Source organism: Triticum aestivum, chromosome 4B (genome assembly GCF_018294505.1).
Source record: "Triticum aestivum cultivar Chinese Spring chromosome 4B, IWGSC CS RefSeq v2.1, whole genome shotgun sequence".
Lineage (NCBI taxonomy): Eukaryota > Viridiplantae > Streptophyta > Magnoliopsida > Poales > Poaceae > Triticum > Triticum aestivum.
In genome coordinates, this window is record NC_057804.1 from 485,382,234 (window position 1) to 485,398,977 (window position 16,744).

Here is a 16,744-nt window from a genome sequence, read left to right on the forward strand (position 1 = left end):
ACGAGGTGTGGTGACGGTGGTGATGCAATTATCTCCGCGGGACTTCACCGAGCACTACGAAAATATATCTCCCGCTTGCTGGTGGTGACGGTGGTGACGGTGGTGATGCAATTATGGGCTGGTGGGCTGGAGTGGAGAGGCGCGCCGCTTAAGGGGGTTGGCGCGTCGCTTGCTGGTGGCCTCCCGGAACCCCTTCCGGCACTCCGATAATTAATCGGTACTTTTCGAAACCTTTCCTGTGACCAAATACTATCGTCCTATATATCAATCTTTCCTCCGGACCATTCCGAAGCTCCTCGTCATGTCCGTGATCTCATCCGGGACTCCGAACAACATTCGGTCACCAAATCACATAACTCATATTATACTATATCGTCAATGAACGTTAAGCATGCGGACCCTATGGGTTCGAGAATGATGTAGACATGACCGAGATGCCTCTCCGGTCAATAAACAATAGCGGGACCTGGATGCCATATTGGTTCCTACATATTCTATGAAGATCTTTATCTGTCGAACCTTTATGACAACATACGTAATTCCCTTTGTCTGTCGGTATGTTACTTGCCCGAGAATCAATCGTCGGTATCTCCATACCTAGTTCAATCTCGTTACCGGCATGTCTCTTTACTCGTTCCGTAATACATCATCTCGTAACCAACTCCTTAGTCATTTTTCTTGCAAGCTTCTTATGGACGTTTGATAGCACACAAGGTATTCCTCCGTATCCGGAAGTTGCATGATCTCATGGTCGAACGAACATGTATTTGACATTAAGAAAGCGGTAGCAATAAACTGAACAGTCATATGCTAAGCTAACGGATGGATCTTGTCCATCACATCATTCTCCTAATGATGTGATCCCGTTATCAAATGACAACTCATGTCTATGGTTAGGAAACCTTAACCATCTTTAATCAACGAGCTAGTCTAGTAGAGGCTCATTAGGGACACGATATTTGTTTATGTATCCACATATGTATTTAATTTTCCGGTCAATACAATTCTAGCATGAATAATAAACCTGTATCATGATTAAGAAAAATATAATAATAACCATTTTATTATTACCTCTAGGGCATATTTCCATCAAGTGGCTATAGGGGGGATGCCTTCGGAGTAGGTGCCTTCTGCTTTCTCACCTGACCTATTCTACCGCATTCATCCTAGGAAATCCTGGAAGTAATCGACAATGGAGCCATGAATTACCTCTCGATGCGCAGTGCAGTGAAAGGCTGTCGATGTCATGCGTCAATGCCGATGTTGTCACACTCCTCTTCCCCGCGATCCCACGTACAACTCCTACCATATCCCATGAATGATTTTCCCAAGCACCACGTGTGCTAAAACTCCAAGGTATCCACATGTATAAGGATTTGAGGATCACGCGTCAGGGTTCTAGCTCCGCAGGCGCGATCTAGGTCGAGGGAGTGCGGCAGCTAGGGTTTGTGTTCCACACACGCATTAAGGTTAACCCTAATACAATCGATTGCGCCTGATCGACCGACTATAAAGTGTACAATGCACAGTACAATCTAGCGCACAACCCAATCGGCCGCTAGATCATCCATCAAGGGCTAGAGATGCTCTAACTCCTCAAACCAGAAATTTTTTAGGAGTCAAAGGATTTTAAGGACAGGAGTAGGGATGCTCTAACAATGCCACATATGGAGGCTCTCCATTGAAGTTCTCTTTCCACTGAGCTAATACAACCGAAGAGCTGCGCATTACATCATGTAAGTACACGGATACATCAATTTACACGATAATACAGCACCGATTCACAAGCATTGAAGCAGTTACATCATCATCAACCACAGTGTACACCTCGTATGTATATACCCAATCGATTCCCTTTACACGGCCAACTTACATCACAGATTCATACGGTGAAGAGCTCCTCGAAGGGGATTAATGGTCAGTGATGCCGTTGTGTTGTCTCCCCCGACTCCCCCGTCCCGCTGTACTCGTTGGTGTACTCCTCGCTACTCTCGAACGCGATCTGCCTCAGCCTGTTGATGTTGGCCGCGTAGCTGCCGGACTCGTCGGAGCTGTATATCATGCTCTGCCCTGGCTTCATCCCTTCGTTCAGGTCGTCCAGCGACGCGTCACCCTCCAGCGCGCGAACAATCTACACAAACGGTGCAAGAATCACTGTCAGTTCACGGCGAGTTGCTTAGCATCGATCTCGACCGATCTTGACCTGTTTCATCTTGGGGCGGCGCTTGGCGGAGTGCCGGACGGTGGCGGCGGCGCTGGCGGCCATGCGCTCCATCTCCTGCCGGTCGTACTTGTTCTCCAGGCGCGGGTCCACCACCTCGTCGAAGTTGCCGCCCTCCGACAGCGCGCGCGCCAAGAGCGGCCTCGCCCAGTCCACCAGGCTGTCCTCCATGTAGTTGCTGGGGTCGACGGGCCGCCGGCCGGTGATGAGCTCGAGCATCATCACGCCGAAGGAGAAGACGTCCGACTTGTCCGTCAGCTTGCCGCTGGAGGCGTACTCCGGCGCCAGGTACCTGCACGAGCCGCCAGCGGAGAAGACATTAACGCTCGAGCTCTGCTCCCATGGTGCCGCAATGGCGACACTTGCTGCTCTGCTCAGCGTGCGTGCGTGCTCTGCTCACCCGAACGTTCCCATGACGCGCGTGGAGACGTGCGTGTTGTTGTCCGTCGTCAGCTTTGCGAGCCCGAAATCCGCGACCTGCCAACATTCAGACGAGTTTTCACTCCAATCTTACAAATTTCGCTGCACCGTGATTCACAAATCTCACAGATTAATCACCTTGGCCTCGAAATTTTCGTCCAAGAGAATGTTGGCCGCCTTGATGTCACGGTGGATGATCCTCGGATTGCCTTGATAATGCACGACATCAGAAGCACGAACGCCATGGATTGATGTGGCCAGAAGAAGAGAAGAAACTTACAGTCTTCGTGCAGATACGCAAGGCCCTTGGCGGAGCCGAGCGCAATGGCGAGCCTCTTGCGCCAGTCCATGACCGGCACGCCCTTGCCGTGGAGATGGTGCTCGAGGGTGTCGTTGGCGACGAACTCATAGACGAGCAGGCGCTGGGAGGAGCCGGCGATGCAGTAGCCGACGAGGGAAACGAGGTGGCGGTGGTGGACGCGGCTGATGATCTCCACCTCCGCCTGGAACTCGCGCTCGCCCTGCCCGCTGCCGGCCTTGAGCTGCTTCACCGCCACCTCCTTGCCGCTCCCCGGCAGCACGCCCTTGTACACGTACCCGAACCCGCCCTGCCCCAGCAGGTTCGCCTTGGAGAACCCGCCCGTGGCCGACGCCAGCTCCTCGTACGTGAACGAGCTCTGCGACCCGAAGATGGCCGGCGGCGGCGGGGGCATCGACGACCCCGACCCCTGCGACCCGCTCATCGTCATCTCCTCGCTCAGCGGCCCCTGTCCCGGCGGGTACTGCAGGTGCCACCCCACGCCGCCGTGCCCGTCCGACGGGCCGCCGCTCTGCTGCCACGGGCTCGGCATGTTGTTCGCGTAGTACACGTTCCCTGCACGCGCCCGCGCGCCGCCATGGTCACAGTTAGATCTCTGCCAATGATCTCCATGGTGAATGGAATGGGCACGATGCGATGCGCGCGCCTGCCGGCCGTACCATGCTGGTCGGTGTAGAAGGGCATGGCCATGGGCGGCCTCTTCTTCTTCCTCCTCCTGGCGCAGCACACGCACGCGGCGATGCACAGCAGCAGGGCGAAGACCAGGACCCCGATCACCACGCCGACGACCACGGCCTCCACGGGCGGAGAACCGTCTTGCTTGCTCCCGCCCTTGCCCTTGGAACCGCCCCCGCCCTTGGAACCGCCCCCGCTCTCCGAGGAGCCGCCGCCGCCCCCGTTGCTCTTCGGAGCCTGCGGAGACGGGATGGCATTTGATCCCGGCGGCGATGATTGACCCGGGGGCGACCCGCTGGTACCTGCTGGCGTAGCCGGCGGCGGTGACAGAGACGGCGAGGGCGGCGACGGCGCCGACTCCTCGGACCCTGGCGGTGGGGTCGACTGCGTGGACGATTGTGGGCCGGAGGGAGACGGCGGGGATCCCGATGACGACGATTCACCCGAGCTATCCGAAGCTCCCGACGATGATCCACCCGAGCCATCCGAATCTGCCGCCGCCGACGACGACGGGTCCAGTGGACCACTACCTAGCAGGGGGGCCAGGGGTCCGCGGCTTAGGGGCGAGTCATCCATTGCTGATAGGAGGATTCCTCGTTAGCGTCCCGCGCAGCTCGCCGCGATGGAGCTCTTCCCGGTGAAGATGACCCCACCACCACCACCTAGAAGATGCTCTGGGTCGGAACGCCGCTAGCTCCTCGCCGCCGTCGCCCTCCCCATAATGAACCCCTGCAGCCATGGCGACCTAGAGATTTCAGACCTAAGTTGATCACCAATTTAGCTCACATTTGAGAACCAACAATCGACGTAAATTCCCGCAAAAAGGGATCAATGGTAACCACGCAAATGCAAAACCAGATTTCATGTAAAGAAATTAAATTCTTCGGCTCTGCGACACTGAAATTCGAACCGAAGACGTGAAAACGCGAGGGAGTCGAAGCATCCATGATGATGTACCTTCCTTTTTTCCCCTGTTCTTTCGCGAAAGAAGAAGAGAAAGAAGGGGTTGAAACGGGGCTGGAGAGACGGGGCAACGGAAGTAGGCTTGGGTGGCCTAGGTTTCGTCACATTTCTTGGACACTCGCCATTGCTGTCCTTTATGTTTTCTCCATTTTTAGCCTCAAGGCAGAACGGGGGGTTGAAGGCCGTTGGAGCGGAGCTGTCAAAACCGTATTACTGCTCGTGTTTGCCATGCCATTTGCAGGCCGTAGCTGAACCAGTTGATGAGTCGAAGTCCTTCTCTTGCAGTCCACGGTAAAAGTGACATCAAATGGGAGAAGCGGCATAACAAAGGTGTTTTGCCGGATGGTGAACAGTGCCGAAATAGTAAGTTTGTTGTTGGCCGTTGGATGCGTCACAGACGGGAGGGATTGACTGGCTCGGCGCCAAGCTTGTTGAAGGTCATGCTCCTCCGGTGAACTTCGAGGTCAATGGACGCCACTACAACAAGGGATACTACCTAGCAGATGACATCTATCCGAGATGGTCCACATTTGTGAAGACTACCTCAAACCCTGTGTCAGGAGGCAAGAACTCCTACTTTGCCAAGTGTCAGGAGGCTTGCAGGAAGGATGCCGAGCGGGCATTTGGTGTGCTCCAAACTCGATTTGCTATTGTCATGTACCCTACCCTGACCTGGTCGAAAGATCAAATGTGGGAAGTCATGACTTGCTATGTCATCTTGGACAACATGATCATTGAGAGCGAGCAGGAAGAGCCAGTGTTTGACGCTGAACCATATTACAGGCAGGGTCCTCTTGCCCAAGTTGATCACCAGCTACCGGCAATCTGGATTGCCTTCCTCAATATGTGTCAGGAGATCCGGGACCCACAGGTGCATCAACAACTGCAACACGATCTGGTGGAGCACCTATGGAGGCTCAAGGGCAACACCTAGCTCGATTTATCTCAGAACATAGTGGATACTAGGGATCAAACCCTAACAAAACTAACTTGATTACATGGTGAATCTCATCCAACCCATCACTGTCCAGCAAGCCTACGATGGAATTACTCACGCACGGCGGTGAACATCATGAAATTGGTGATGGAGGATGGTTGATGATGACGACAGCGACGGATTCCCCTCTCCGGAGCCCCGAACGGACTCCAGATCAGCCCTCTCGAGAGAGTTTAGGGCTTGGCGGCGGCTCCGTATCATAAAACACGATGAATCCTTCTTCTTGGTTTTTTTCTCCACGAACATGAATATATGGAGTTGGAGTTGACGTCGGTGTAGCTTTAGGGGGGCCACGAGGAAGGGGGCGCGCCCTAGGGGGGCGCCCCCACCCTCGTGGACAGGGTGTGGGCCCCCTGGTGCTGATTCTTTCGCCAGTATTTTTTATTAATTCCAAAAAGTTGCTTCGTGGATTTTCAAGTCATTCCGAGAACTTTTATTTCTGCACAAAAATAACACCATGGCAGTTCTGCTGAAAACAGCGTCAGTCCGGGTTAGTTCCATTCAAATCATGCAAGTTAGAGTCCAAAATAAGGGCAAAAGTGTTTGGAAAAGTAGATACGATGGAGACGTATCATGACTCAAATATTCTCCTCCACGATCTGATCGTAAGAACTTTATTTTCCTGTCACGTTGATTCTCTACCTCACTCTGAAATTCCTTGAACTTTTCTAAGCTCTCAGACTTGTGTTTCATTAAGTAGACATACCCATATCAACTTAAGTCATCAGTGAGGGTGAGAACATAACGATAGCCACCGCGAGCCTCAACGCTCATTGGACCGCACACATCAGTATGTATTATTTCCAACAAGTTGTTTGCTCGCTCCATTGTTCCGGAGAATGGAGTCTTGGTCATTTTACCCATGAGGCATGGTTCGCACGTGTCAAATGATTCATAATCAAGAGACTCCAAAAGTCCATCTGCATGGAGTTTCTTCATGCGTTTGACACCAATGTGACCAAGGTGGCAGTGCCACAAGTATGTGGGACTATCATTATCAACCTTACATCTTTTGGCATTCACACTATGAATATGTGTAACATCACGTTCGAGATTCAATAAAAATAAACCATTGACCAGCGGGGCATGACCATAAAACATATCTCTCATATAAATAGAACAACCATTATTCTCGGATTTAAATGAGTAGTCATCTCGCATTAAACGAGAAACAAATACAATGTTCATGCTCAAAGCTGGCACTAAATAACAATTATTGAGGTTTAAAACTAATCCCGAAGGTAGATGTAGAGGTAGCGTGCTGATGGTGATCACATTGACCTTGGAACCATTCCCGACGCGCGTCGTCATCTCATCCTTCGCCAGTCTCTGCTTATTCTGCAGCTCCTGTTTTGAGTTACAAATATGAGCAACCGCACTGGTATCAAATACCCAGGAGCTACTATGAGCGCTGGTAAGGTACACATCAATAACATGTATATCACATATACCTTTGGTGTTGTCGGCCTTCTTATCCACTAAGTACTTGGGGAAGTTCCATTTCAAGTGACCATTTCCCTTGCAATAAAAGCACTAAGTCTCAGGCTTGGGGTCCATTCTTTGGCTTCTTCCCGGTAACTGATTTATCGGGCATGGCAACTCCCTTGCCGTCCTTCTTGAAGTTCTTCTTACCCTTGCCTTTCTTGAAACTAGTGGTCTTATTCACCATCAGCACTTGATGTTCCTTTTTGATTTCCACCTCCGCTGATTTCGGCATTGAATATAACTCAGGAATGGACTTCTCCATCCCTTGCATATTGTAGTTCATCACAAAGCTCTTGTAGCTAGGTGGAAGCAACTAGATGATCCTATCAATGACTGAGTCATCTGGAAGATTAACTCCCAGCTGAGACAAGCGGTTGTGCAACCCAGACATCTTGAGTATATGCTCGCTGGTAGAACTGTTTTCCTCCATCTTACAACTGTAGAACTTGTCAGAGACTTCATATCTCTCGACACGGGCATGAGCTTGGAAAACCATTTTCATCTCTTGGAACATCTCATATGCTCTGTGCTACTCAAAACGTTTATGGAGCCCTGGTTCTAAGCTGTAAAGCATGCCACACTGAACCAGGGAGTAATCATCACTACGCGACTGCCAGGCATTCATAACGTCTTGAGTTGCTGGGAAATGGGTGCGTCACCTAGTGATGCTTCAAGGACATATGCTTTCTTGGTAGCTATGAGGATGATCCTCAAGTTACGGACCCAATCCGTATAATTGCTACCATCGTCTTTCAGCTTGCTTTTCTCTAGGAACGCATTGAAGTTGAGGGCAACATCAGCGTGGGCCATTTGATCTACAAGACATATTGTAAAGACATTTTAGACTAAGTTCATGATAATTAAGTTCATCTAATCAAATGATTTAGCGAACTCCCACTCAGATAGACATCCCTCTAGTCATCTAAGTGTTACATGATCTGAATCGACTAGGTCGTGTCCGATCATCACGTGAGACGGACTAGTTATCAATGGTGAACATCTCCATGTTGATCGTATCTACTATACGACTCATGTTCAACCTTTCGGTCTCTTGTGTTTCGAGGCCATGTCTGTACATGCTAGGCTCGTCAAGTCAACCTAAGTGTTTCGCATGTGTAAATCTGGCTTACACCCGTTGTATGCGAATGTTAGAATCTATCACACCCGATCATCAGGTGGTGCTTCGAAACAACGAACCTTCGCAACAGTGCACAGTTAGGGGGAACACCTTTCTTGAAATTTTAGGGAGGGATCATCTTATTTATGCTACCGTCGTTCTAAGCAAATAAGATGTAAACATGACAAACATCATTTGCAAATCATAAAGTGACATGATATGGCCAATACCATCTTGCGCCTTGATCTCCATCTTCGAGGCGCTGCATGATCACCTTCGTCACCGGCATGACACCATGATCTCCATCATCATGATCTCCATTATCGTGTCTTGGTGAAGTTGTCTCGCCAACTATTACTTCTACTACTATGGCTAACGGTTAGCAATAAAGAGTAAATACATGGCGTTTTCGTTGACACGCAGGTCATACAATAAATTAAGACAACTTCTATGACTCCTACCGGTTTTCATACTCATCGACATGCAAGTCGTGATTCCTATTACAAGAACATGATTAATCTCATACATCACATATATCATTCATCACATCCTTTTGGCCATATCACATCACATAACATAACATACCCTGCAAAAACAAGTTAGACATCCTCTAATTGTTGTTGTATGTTTTATGTGGCTGCTATGGGTTTCTAGCAAGAACGGTTCTTACCTACGCAAAAACCACAACGGTAATATGCCAATTGCTATTTACCCTTCATAAGGACCTTTTTCATCGAATCTGATTCGACTAAAGTGGGGGAGACAGACACCTGCGAGCCACCTTATGCATCAAGTGCATGTCAGTCGATGGAACCTGTCTCACGTAAGCGTACGTGTAAGGTCGGTCTAGGCCGCTTCATCCCACTATGCCGCCGAATCAAGATAAGACTAGTGATGTAAGCAAAGTCAGTGGGAGCCTCTCCCACTGTCGTTCATCATAAAAAAAACGGTAAGCAAATTGAACAAATCATCACCCACAACTACTTTGTGTTCTACTCGTGCATAGAATCTACGCATAGACCTAGCTCTGATACCACCATTGGGGAACGTAATAATAATTCAAAATTTTCCTACATATCACCAAGATCAATCTAGGAGATACTAGAAACGAGAGAGAGAGAGAGAGAGAGAGAGAGGGAGTGCATCTTCATACCCTTGAAGATCGCTAAGCGGAAGCGTTACAAGAACGCGGTTGATGGAGTCGTACTTGTGATGATTCAAATCACGGAAGATCCGATCTAGCGTCGAACGGACGGTGACTTCGTGTTCAACACATGTACAACCCGGGGACGTCTCCTCCTTCTTGATCCAGCAAGGGGAGAGGAGAAGTTGAGGGAGAGCTCCGGCAGCACGACAGCGTGGTGGTGGAGCTTGCAGTTTTCCTACAGGGCTTCGCCAAGCTCCACGGAGGAGGAGAAGGTGTTGGAGGAGGGAGGGTTGCGCTAGGGGAAGGTTGAGGGATTCCTGGATAAGGGGGTGTCCGGACAGCCGGACTATGTACTTTGGCCGGACTGTTGGACAATGAAGATACAAGATTGAAGACTTTGTCCCGTGTCCGGATGGGACTCTCCTTTGCATGGAAGACAAGCTTGGCGATTTGGATGATAGATCTCCTTCTCTGTAACCGACTCTATGTAACCCTAGCCCCCTCCGATGTCTATATAAACCGGAGGGTTTAGTCCGTAGGACCAACAACAATCATACCATAGGCTAGCTTCTAGGGTTTAGCCTCTACGATCTCGTGGTAGATCAACTCTTGTAATCATCATATCATCAAGATCAATCAAGCAGGAAGTAGGGTATTACCTCCATCGAGAGCGCCCGAACCTAGGTAAACATTGTGTCCCCAGTCTTCTGTTACCATTAGCCTTAGACGCACAGTTTGGGACCCCCTACCCGAGATCTGCCAGTTTTGACACCGACATTGGTGCTTTCATTGAGAGTTCCTCTATGTCATCGCTGTAAGGCCCGATGGCTCCCCCAACCTTCAACAACGCAGTCCCAGGCGAGACTTTTCTCCCCAGACAGATCTTCATGTTCGGTGGCTTCGCACTGTGGGCCAACTCGCTTGGCCATCTGGAGTAGATCGACAGCTACGCCCCTGGCCATCAAGTCAGGTTCGAAAACTTGAATTACACGGCCGATATCCGCGGAGACTTGATCTTTGACGGATTCGGGTCTACGTCAGGAGCGCCGAACAATCACGATGAGCACGACTTAAATCTGTTGTCGGACAGTGTTCGGGATATCGCCCCTGCAGCTGCTCCGGACCTGAATCCGGGGCAAATCGCGTCGTCCGAGGATGGGTGGATGGACCCCGCCACGAAGGCCGCATACTCTTCGGTGGTAGAGCCGAACACAGACTCCGCAGTTAAGGAAATCTGCGTAACCGGACCCCTGAACCTGTGTCCGGATGTGGGTTCCGAACCGCGCGCGCCCGGGCCCATCGAGTCCGATTGGGCTCCAATAATGGAGTTCACCGCCGCGGATATCTTTCATCACTCCCCCTTTGGCGAAGTGCTAAATTCATTAAGGTCTCTCTCTCTCTGTCAGGAGATTCCTGGCTGAACTATGTCCGGCTCGAGTGGGAAGCAGGCGATGAAGAAATTCGTTACCCACCCACCACCATTTAATAGCCACTGTCGATGATTTGACCAACGTGCTTGACTTCGACTCCGAAGACATCGACGGTATAGACGACGATGCGGGAGAAGAATAGGAACCACCGCCCACAGGGTGCTGGACAGCCACCTCTTCATATGATATATACATGGTGGACACCCCCAAAGAAAACAATGGCGATGAGGCAACAGAAGATAACCCCTTAGGGAAGAAACCAAAGCATGGGTGTCATCGGCTCCATTCTAAGCCCCGCCATAGCAATACCGGCACATGAGAAGAAAACAGCCCAGATGGTGCCGAATAGGAATACAATCCTGATCAGCCTACCTTTGAACAGGCCAAACAGGAATACAGGCAGGTCAGCCCCGAGGAACAGGCGACGGACGGATACGTGGAGGATGAAAACTATATGCCCCCCTCCGAAGACGAGGTGAGCCTCGGAGACGACGAATTCGGCGTACCTGAAGATCCAATAGAGCAGGAGCACTTTAAGCGCCGGCTTATAGCCACTGTAAGAAGCCTGAAAAAGAAGCAGCAGCAGCTCCAAGCTGATCAAGATCTGCTCGCAGACAGATGGACCGAGGTCCTGGCGGCCGAGGAATACGGACTCGAGCCCCCCACCAAGGGTTACCCAGAGCACAAGTTGCTACCTCAGCTAGAGGAGGAGGTCGTAGAGCCTACACTACCAGCACAAGACGAGGCTGACCGGCCACCTCGTGGCCGGGATAAAACAACGTATCAGACCGAACATTAGCCTGCACCCCCACGCCAGTTCACTATGGCCTGGGGCAATACGCAGGACCTGCGATACATATTGGAAAACAACGCAGGACAACCAAGATCGATCTACGGATCACGGGGGCACATCGCAGCACATGACGATGACTGTCATGCCGGATACACTAATAATAAGTCCGGTCGGGCCGAACATAACCGACCAGACTTAGTCGGACTGCGTCGTGACATAGCCCGGCACAGAGGCGCCGCACACCCCCTCTGCTTCACTGATGAAGTAATGGATCATGAATTCCCAGAAGGGTTTAAACCCGTCAACATCGAGTCATATGATGGCACAACAGACCCCGTGGTATGGATTGAAGATTTCCTTCTCCACATTCACATGGCTCGCGGTGATGATCTACATGCCATCAAGTATCTCCCCCTTAAGCTTAAAGGGCCAGCCAGACATTGGTTGAATAGCCTGTCGGCGAACTCCATCAGCAGTTGGGAAAATCTTCGGGATGCATTTCTCGACAACTTCCAAGGCACTTACGTGCGACCACCGGATGCTGATGACTTAAGTCACATTACCCAATAGCCCGGAGAGTCAGCCAGAAAATTCTGGACTCGGTTCCTAACTAAAAAGAACCAAATTGTCGACTGTCCGGACGCCGAGGCCCTGGCGGCCTTTAAGCATAATATCCGCGATGAGTGGCTCGCCCGACACCTCGGCCAAGAAAAACCGAAGTCCATGGCGGCCCTCACGACACTTATGACCCGCTTTTGCGCAGGCGAGGACAGCTGGCTGGCTCGCAGTAGCACCACGCCAAGAAACTCCGGCACTTCAGATGTCTGCGATAATAAGGGAAAGCCACGGCGCATAGACATAAGCGTCGGAATAATGGCGACAACGCCGAAGATACGGCAGTCAATGCTGGATTCAGCAGCCCAAAATCTGGTCAGCGGAAAAAGCCGTTCAAAAGAAACAATCTGGGATCGTCCAGTCTGGACCGCATACTCGACCGCTCGTGCCAGATTCACGGCACCCCCGACAAACCAGCCAATCACACTAACGGAGATTGTTGGGTGTTCAAACAGACTGGTAAGTTGAATGCCAAAAACAAGGACAAGGGGCTGCACAACGATGATGACGAGGAGCCCCGATGTCCGAACACTAGGGGACAGGAGAAATTTCACCCCCAGGTGAAAACGGTAAACATGATCTATGCCACCCACATTCCCAAACGGGACCGAAAGCGTGCACTTAGGGACGTTTATGCGATGGAGCCAGTCGCCCCAAAGTTCAACCCATGGTCATCCTATTCGATCACCTTCGATCGTAGGGACCATCCTACCAGCATCCGTCACGGCGGCTCAGCCGCATTGGTCCTTGACCCAATCATCGATGGATTCCATCTCACGCGAGTCCTTATGGACGGTGGCAGTAGGCTGAACCTGCTTTATCAGGACACAATGTGCAAAATGGGCATCAATCCCTCACGGATCAAACCCACCAAAACCACCTTTAAAGGTGTAATTCTAGGGGTAGAGGCCCGCTGCACAGGCTCAATAACACTGGAAGTGGTCTTCGGATCTCCGGATAACTTCCGAAGCGAGGAATTAATCTTTGATATCGTCCCTTTCCATAGTGGCTATCATGCACTACTTGGATGAACTGCGTTCGCTCGATTCAATGCGTACCGCACTATGCATACCTTAAGCTCAAGATGCCAGGACCTCGCAGGGTTATAACAGTCAATGGAAACACAGACCGCTCCCTCCGTACGGAAGAGCACACTGCAGCCCTTGCGGCAGAAGTACAAAGCAGCCTTCTTCGACAGACAGCCCATTCGGCAATGATAGCCCCAAACACCGTCAAGCGAGTCTGAAGCACCCCGTAACAGGATGGTCAGGCACGCCAAGAGCTCGATTAGCAATCCGGCCTCCGCCCCAGCCCCATTCAGGCGGCATTTGTGCCACGCGTACCCTTCTTCAGAGAACATGGGCATAGGCGGAGGCGAGTTGACGGTGCAGCCCACAGTGCGGTTCAGCCGCCATGAGGCCCGCATACCCTTCTTCTTTCTTTCTTTCAGGACCCTACTTTCGGGCATCCCCTTTAGAGATTCGGACCATCGGACTCATCACAGGAGAGAACACCAAGGAGGCAAGAGGCTTTGCACACAATGGAATACCCAGGTGGTCTCTGTCAATGATCGTTATACCTGTTTTACATACCCGCATGCAGCCTGCCCTTGGATAGGACATGTCAAATAGTCCTATTTGTTTCTGCTTAATGCATTAGTTGTACACATACGCCTTGTCGTATTATCCAAATAACAATGGGAAATAGTATACATCGTCAGCTTCTTACTACTATCTTCATATTTTCCCTTGAATATTTATTTAATATTGCATATGTACACTTTGGTACGATCAGTTTGCCAGGGGCTTTTTATTGAGCCCCATAACATGGCAATAAAAGTCTGAACACTTTCGACAGTGCGGCACCCCGAACTTATAGCATTATATGCATCAGCTCCGAATCATGTCTTGGGTCAATAGTTGGGTTAGCCCGTCTCCCTTATTTTGGTACCTAATGTTCCGTTATATCGGCTAAGGTAGCGCAGGGAGAACTACTGCGATTGTGTCCCGGTTCTTCCGGACGAGCACCTTAGTAGAGAAAGCCGAAAACTGACTGTCATGATGCCGTGAGAGCTGGTCGCTGTTCGAGAGGTTCTAAATCCTTAAAGATTTTTTCCGCTTAAGGCGAGGAATCGGCTTTGTTCGATTTAGGCGTGTATAGCACCCCAGTTCGGCCTTCCGAATACTAGGGGCTTCGCCAAAATTTAAAATTATAGACTTCTATGGCCAAGTGAGAGTTATAAAGCCGCATAGTTCGATTGCCTTGTTCACTGCGCCAAACACCTCCTTAAAGGACCAAAAACTTGGATAAAGAGTGTTTGGGTTTTCCATGAACACCCCAGTACTAGCTACACGGGGGCGGAAGCCGACGACTGGCCTACTTTCAGAATTTTATAAACGGCCGCATAGAAGGTAATATTATAAATCAACAAAGCGTTATATAGCGCAAACAAACTCGTTCTCATATTACAAAGACGACATGAATACATTCACTCAAAGATTAAGTTCTTGGTGCATTCATCAGCCACAAGGCGAGCGCCTTTCATAACGCCATCATAATATTTCTCGGGGTAGTGATGCTCCTTACCCTCCGGGGGCCCATCCTTCACCAGCTTCTCAGCATCCAGTTTGGCCCAATGCATCTTCGCACAGGCAAACGCCCGGCGGGCACCCTCAATGCAGATGGACTGCTTGATAACTTCAAGCCACGGACAGGCACTTACCATCCGCTTTATAAGGCCGAAGTAGCTGTCGGGCAGGGGCTCACCAGGCCATATCCGGACTATGAGGTCCTTCATGGCCAGTTCGGACGCCCTGTGGAGTTCGACCAATTGCTTCAGTTGGTCTGAAAGTGCGTTATATCGACTAGAGGGGGGTGAATAGGCGATTTTTATGAATTCTTCACTGAGGAATTTGCCGGTGTGGAAATTCCTAAACAAAGAACTACTTGCAGCGGAATAAGTACTCAGAAGTAAGCATAACAGAATACAGGCATGGTCATCATGATGAAATGAAGACACGCACAGAGTACAGAAAGCGTAAACACAGGATAGCATAATATGAAGACAAACAGACTGAAGAAATTGAACTGAGGAAATTGAGAAAGTTTTCAGTCAAAGTCTTCAAACACAGATATGAACAATCACTCAACACAGTAATGAGGAAATGAAAGAGTTGAGGAAATAGAACCAGTAAGGTTGGTGAAGACAATGATTTGGTAGACCAGTTCCAACTGCTGTCTCAGTTGTACGTCTGGTTGGAGCGGCTGAGTATTTAAACTCGAGGACACACAGTCTTGGACACCCAGTCGTTGAGCACACAGCTCAGGACACCAAGTCCTCACCGTATTCTCCTTGAACTAAGGTCACACAGACCTCGTCCAATCACTCGTGGTAAGTCTTCAGGCGACTTCCAAACCTTCACAGACTCGGTCACTCAGCGATCCACAATTCCTATTGGATGCTCTAGACCATGACGCCTAACCGTCTGGAAGAAGCACAGTCTTCAAAGGTAACAAGCGTCGGATCCACGCAGGATCAATCTCTTCAGTGATGCTCAATCACTTTGGGGTTTGTAGGTGTTTGGGTTTGGGTTTTTCCTCACTCGATGATTTTCGCTCAAAGTCCTCGGAGGATGGGTTGCTCTCAAATGACAAGTGTCAGTTTCTCTCGGAGCAGCCAACCAGCTAGTGGTTGTAGGGGGCGGCTATTTATAGCCTAGGGAGCAGCCCGACATGATAAGACATAAATGCCCTTGTCTGATATGACCGTTAGGTGGATAAGATATTTTGGGACAGCTGGCGCGCAGCACAGCAACGGTCGGAAATTTGACTCTCAAATTCCTCAGGGCTATCATGTTCCTCACTGTGTAGGCAATCCGCACTGGCGAATTCCTAACTCCTCAGTCAGAACAAATTCCTCAGCGACCAGAAGAACTTCGTCTCTGTCACTGAAGAAAGTGACTGAACTGTATGAGATTTCCAAAGGCTTCACTCGAAGGGTTTGGTAGGTTTAGGATTTTGAGTTGAGCATCACATGGAAATTTTTCCTTAGTATTTCCTCGACCCCCTTTAACAGTACGGTGTTTCCTATGACTCAAGAAAGAGAAAAACAAAACTATGAAAACGAAAGTCTTCAAGCTTCATATTCCTCGCATGAATATCAAGTCTTCACGGACACACCAATTTCTTCACTTTCAAAGTCTTCATGAAAGTCTTCAGGAATACCAAAATCTTCAGTCGAAGATATTCATTTTTAGGGGTCGACTTTCTCTGTAAATATCAAACTCCTCATAGACTTACAGACCTCTGTACACTCACAAACGCATTAGTCCCTTAACCTATAAGTCTTCAATACACCAAAATCACTAAGGGGCACTAGATGCACTTACAATCTCCCCCTTTTTGGTGATTGATGACAATATAGGTTAAGTTTTCAACGGGGATAAACATATGAAGTGTAAGTACTGATATTGAGGAATTTGATTGCAAGATATAGAAGAACTCCCCCTGAAGATGTGCATAGTGAGGAATTTGCTTTTGAAGCAATGCACACTTGAAGAGTT

General features: G+C 49.8%; 1 protein-coding gene across 1 annotated transcript; it reads right to left on the reverse strand.

Moving 5' to 3' along the window:
• Positions 1 to 1,668: 1,668 nt before the first annotated feature.
• On the reverse strand, positions 1,669 to 4,695 carry LOC123095031 (proline-rich receptor-like protein kinase PERK4). The gene is made up of 7 exons (XM_044516865.1): positions 4,593 to 4,695; positions 3,620 to 4,364; positions 2,922 to 3,515; positions 2,780 to 2,850; positions 2,622 to 2,698; positions 2,204 to 2,513; positions 1,669 to 2,131 (listed from the first exon to the last, which is right to left on the reverse strand). Exons 2-7 carry the CDS (start codon positions 4,209 to 4,211, stop codon positions 1,919 to 1,921), a joined length of 1,857 nt encoding a protein of 618 aa, XP_044372800.1. The 5' UTR covers positions 4,212 to 4,364; positions 4,593 to 4,695; the 3' UTR covers positions 1,669 to 1,918.
• Between the last annotated feature and the right edge of the window lie 12,049 nt (positions 4,696 to 16,744).

What these genes read in the sequence shown, in the direction of transcription:
- LOC123095031 (XM_044516865.1), bottom strand. Translation starts at nt 4,211, where the DNA reads ATGGATGACTCGCCCCTAAGCCGCGGACCCCTGGCCCCCCTGCTAGGT. An exon ending in ACGAAAATTTCGAGGCCAAG is followed by an intron (nt 2,699 to 2,779) that starts GTGATTAATCTG and finishes GAATGTTGGCAG; the next exon opens with GTCGCGGATTTCGGGCTCGC. An exon ending in CGCGTCATGGGAACGTTCGG is followed by an intron (nt 2,514 to 2,621) that starts GTGAGCAGAGCA and finishes CGGCTCGTGCAG; the next exon opens with GTACCTGGCGCCGGAGTACG.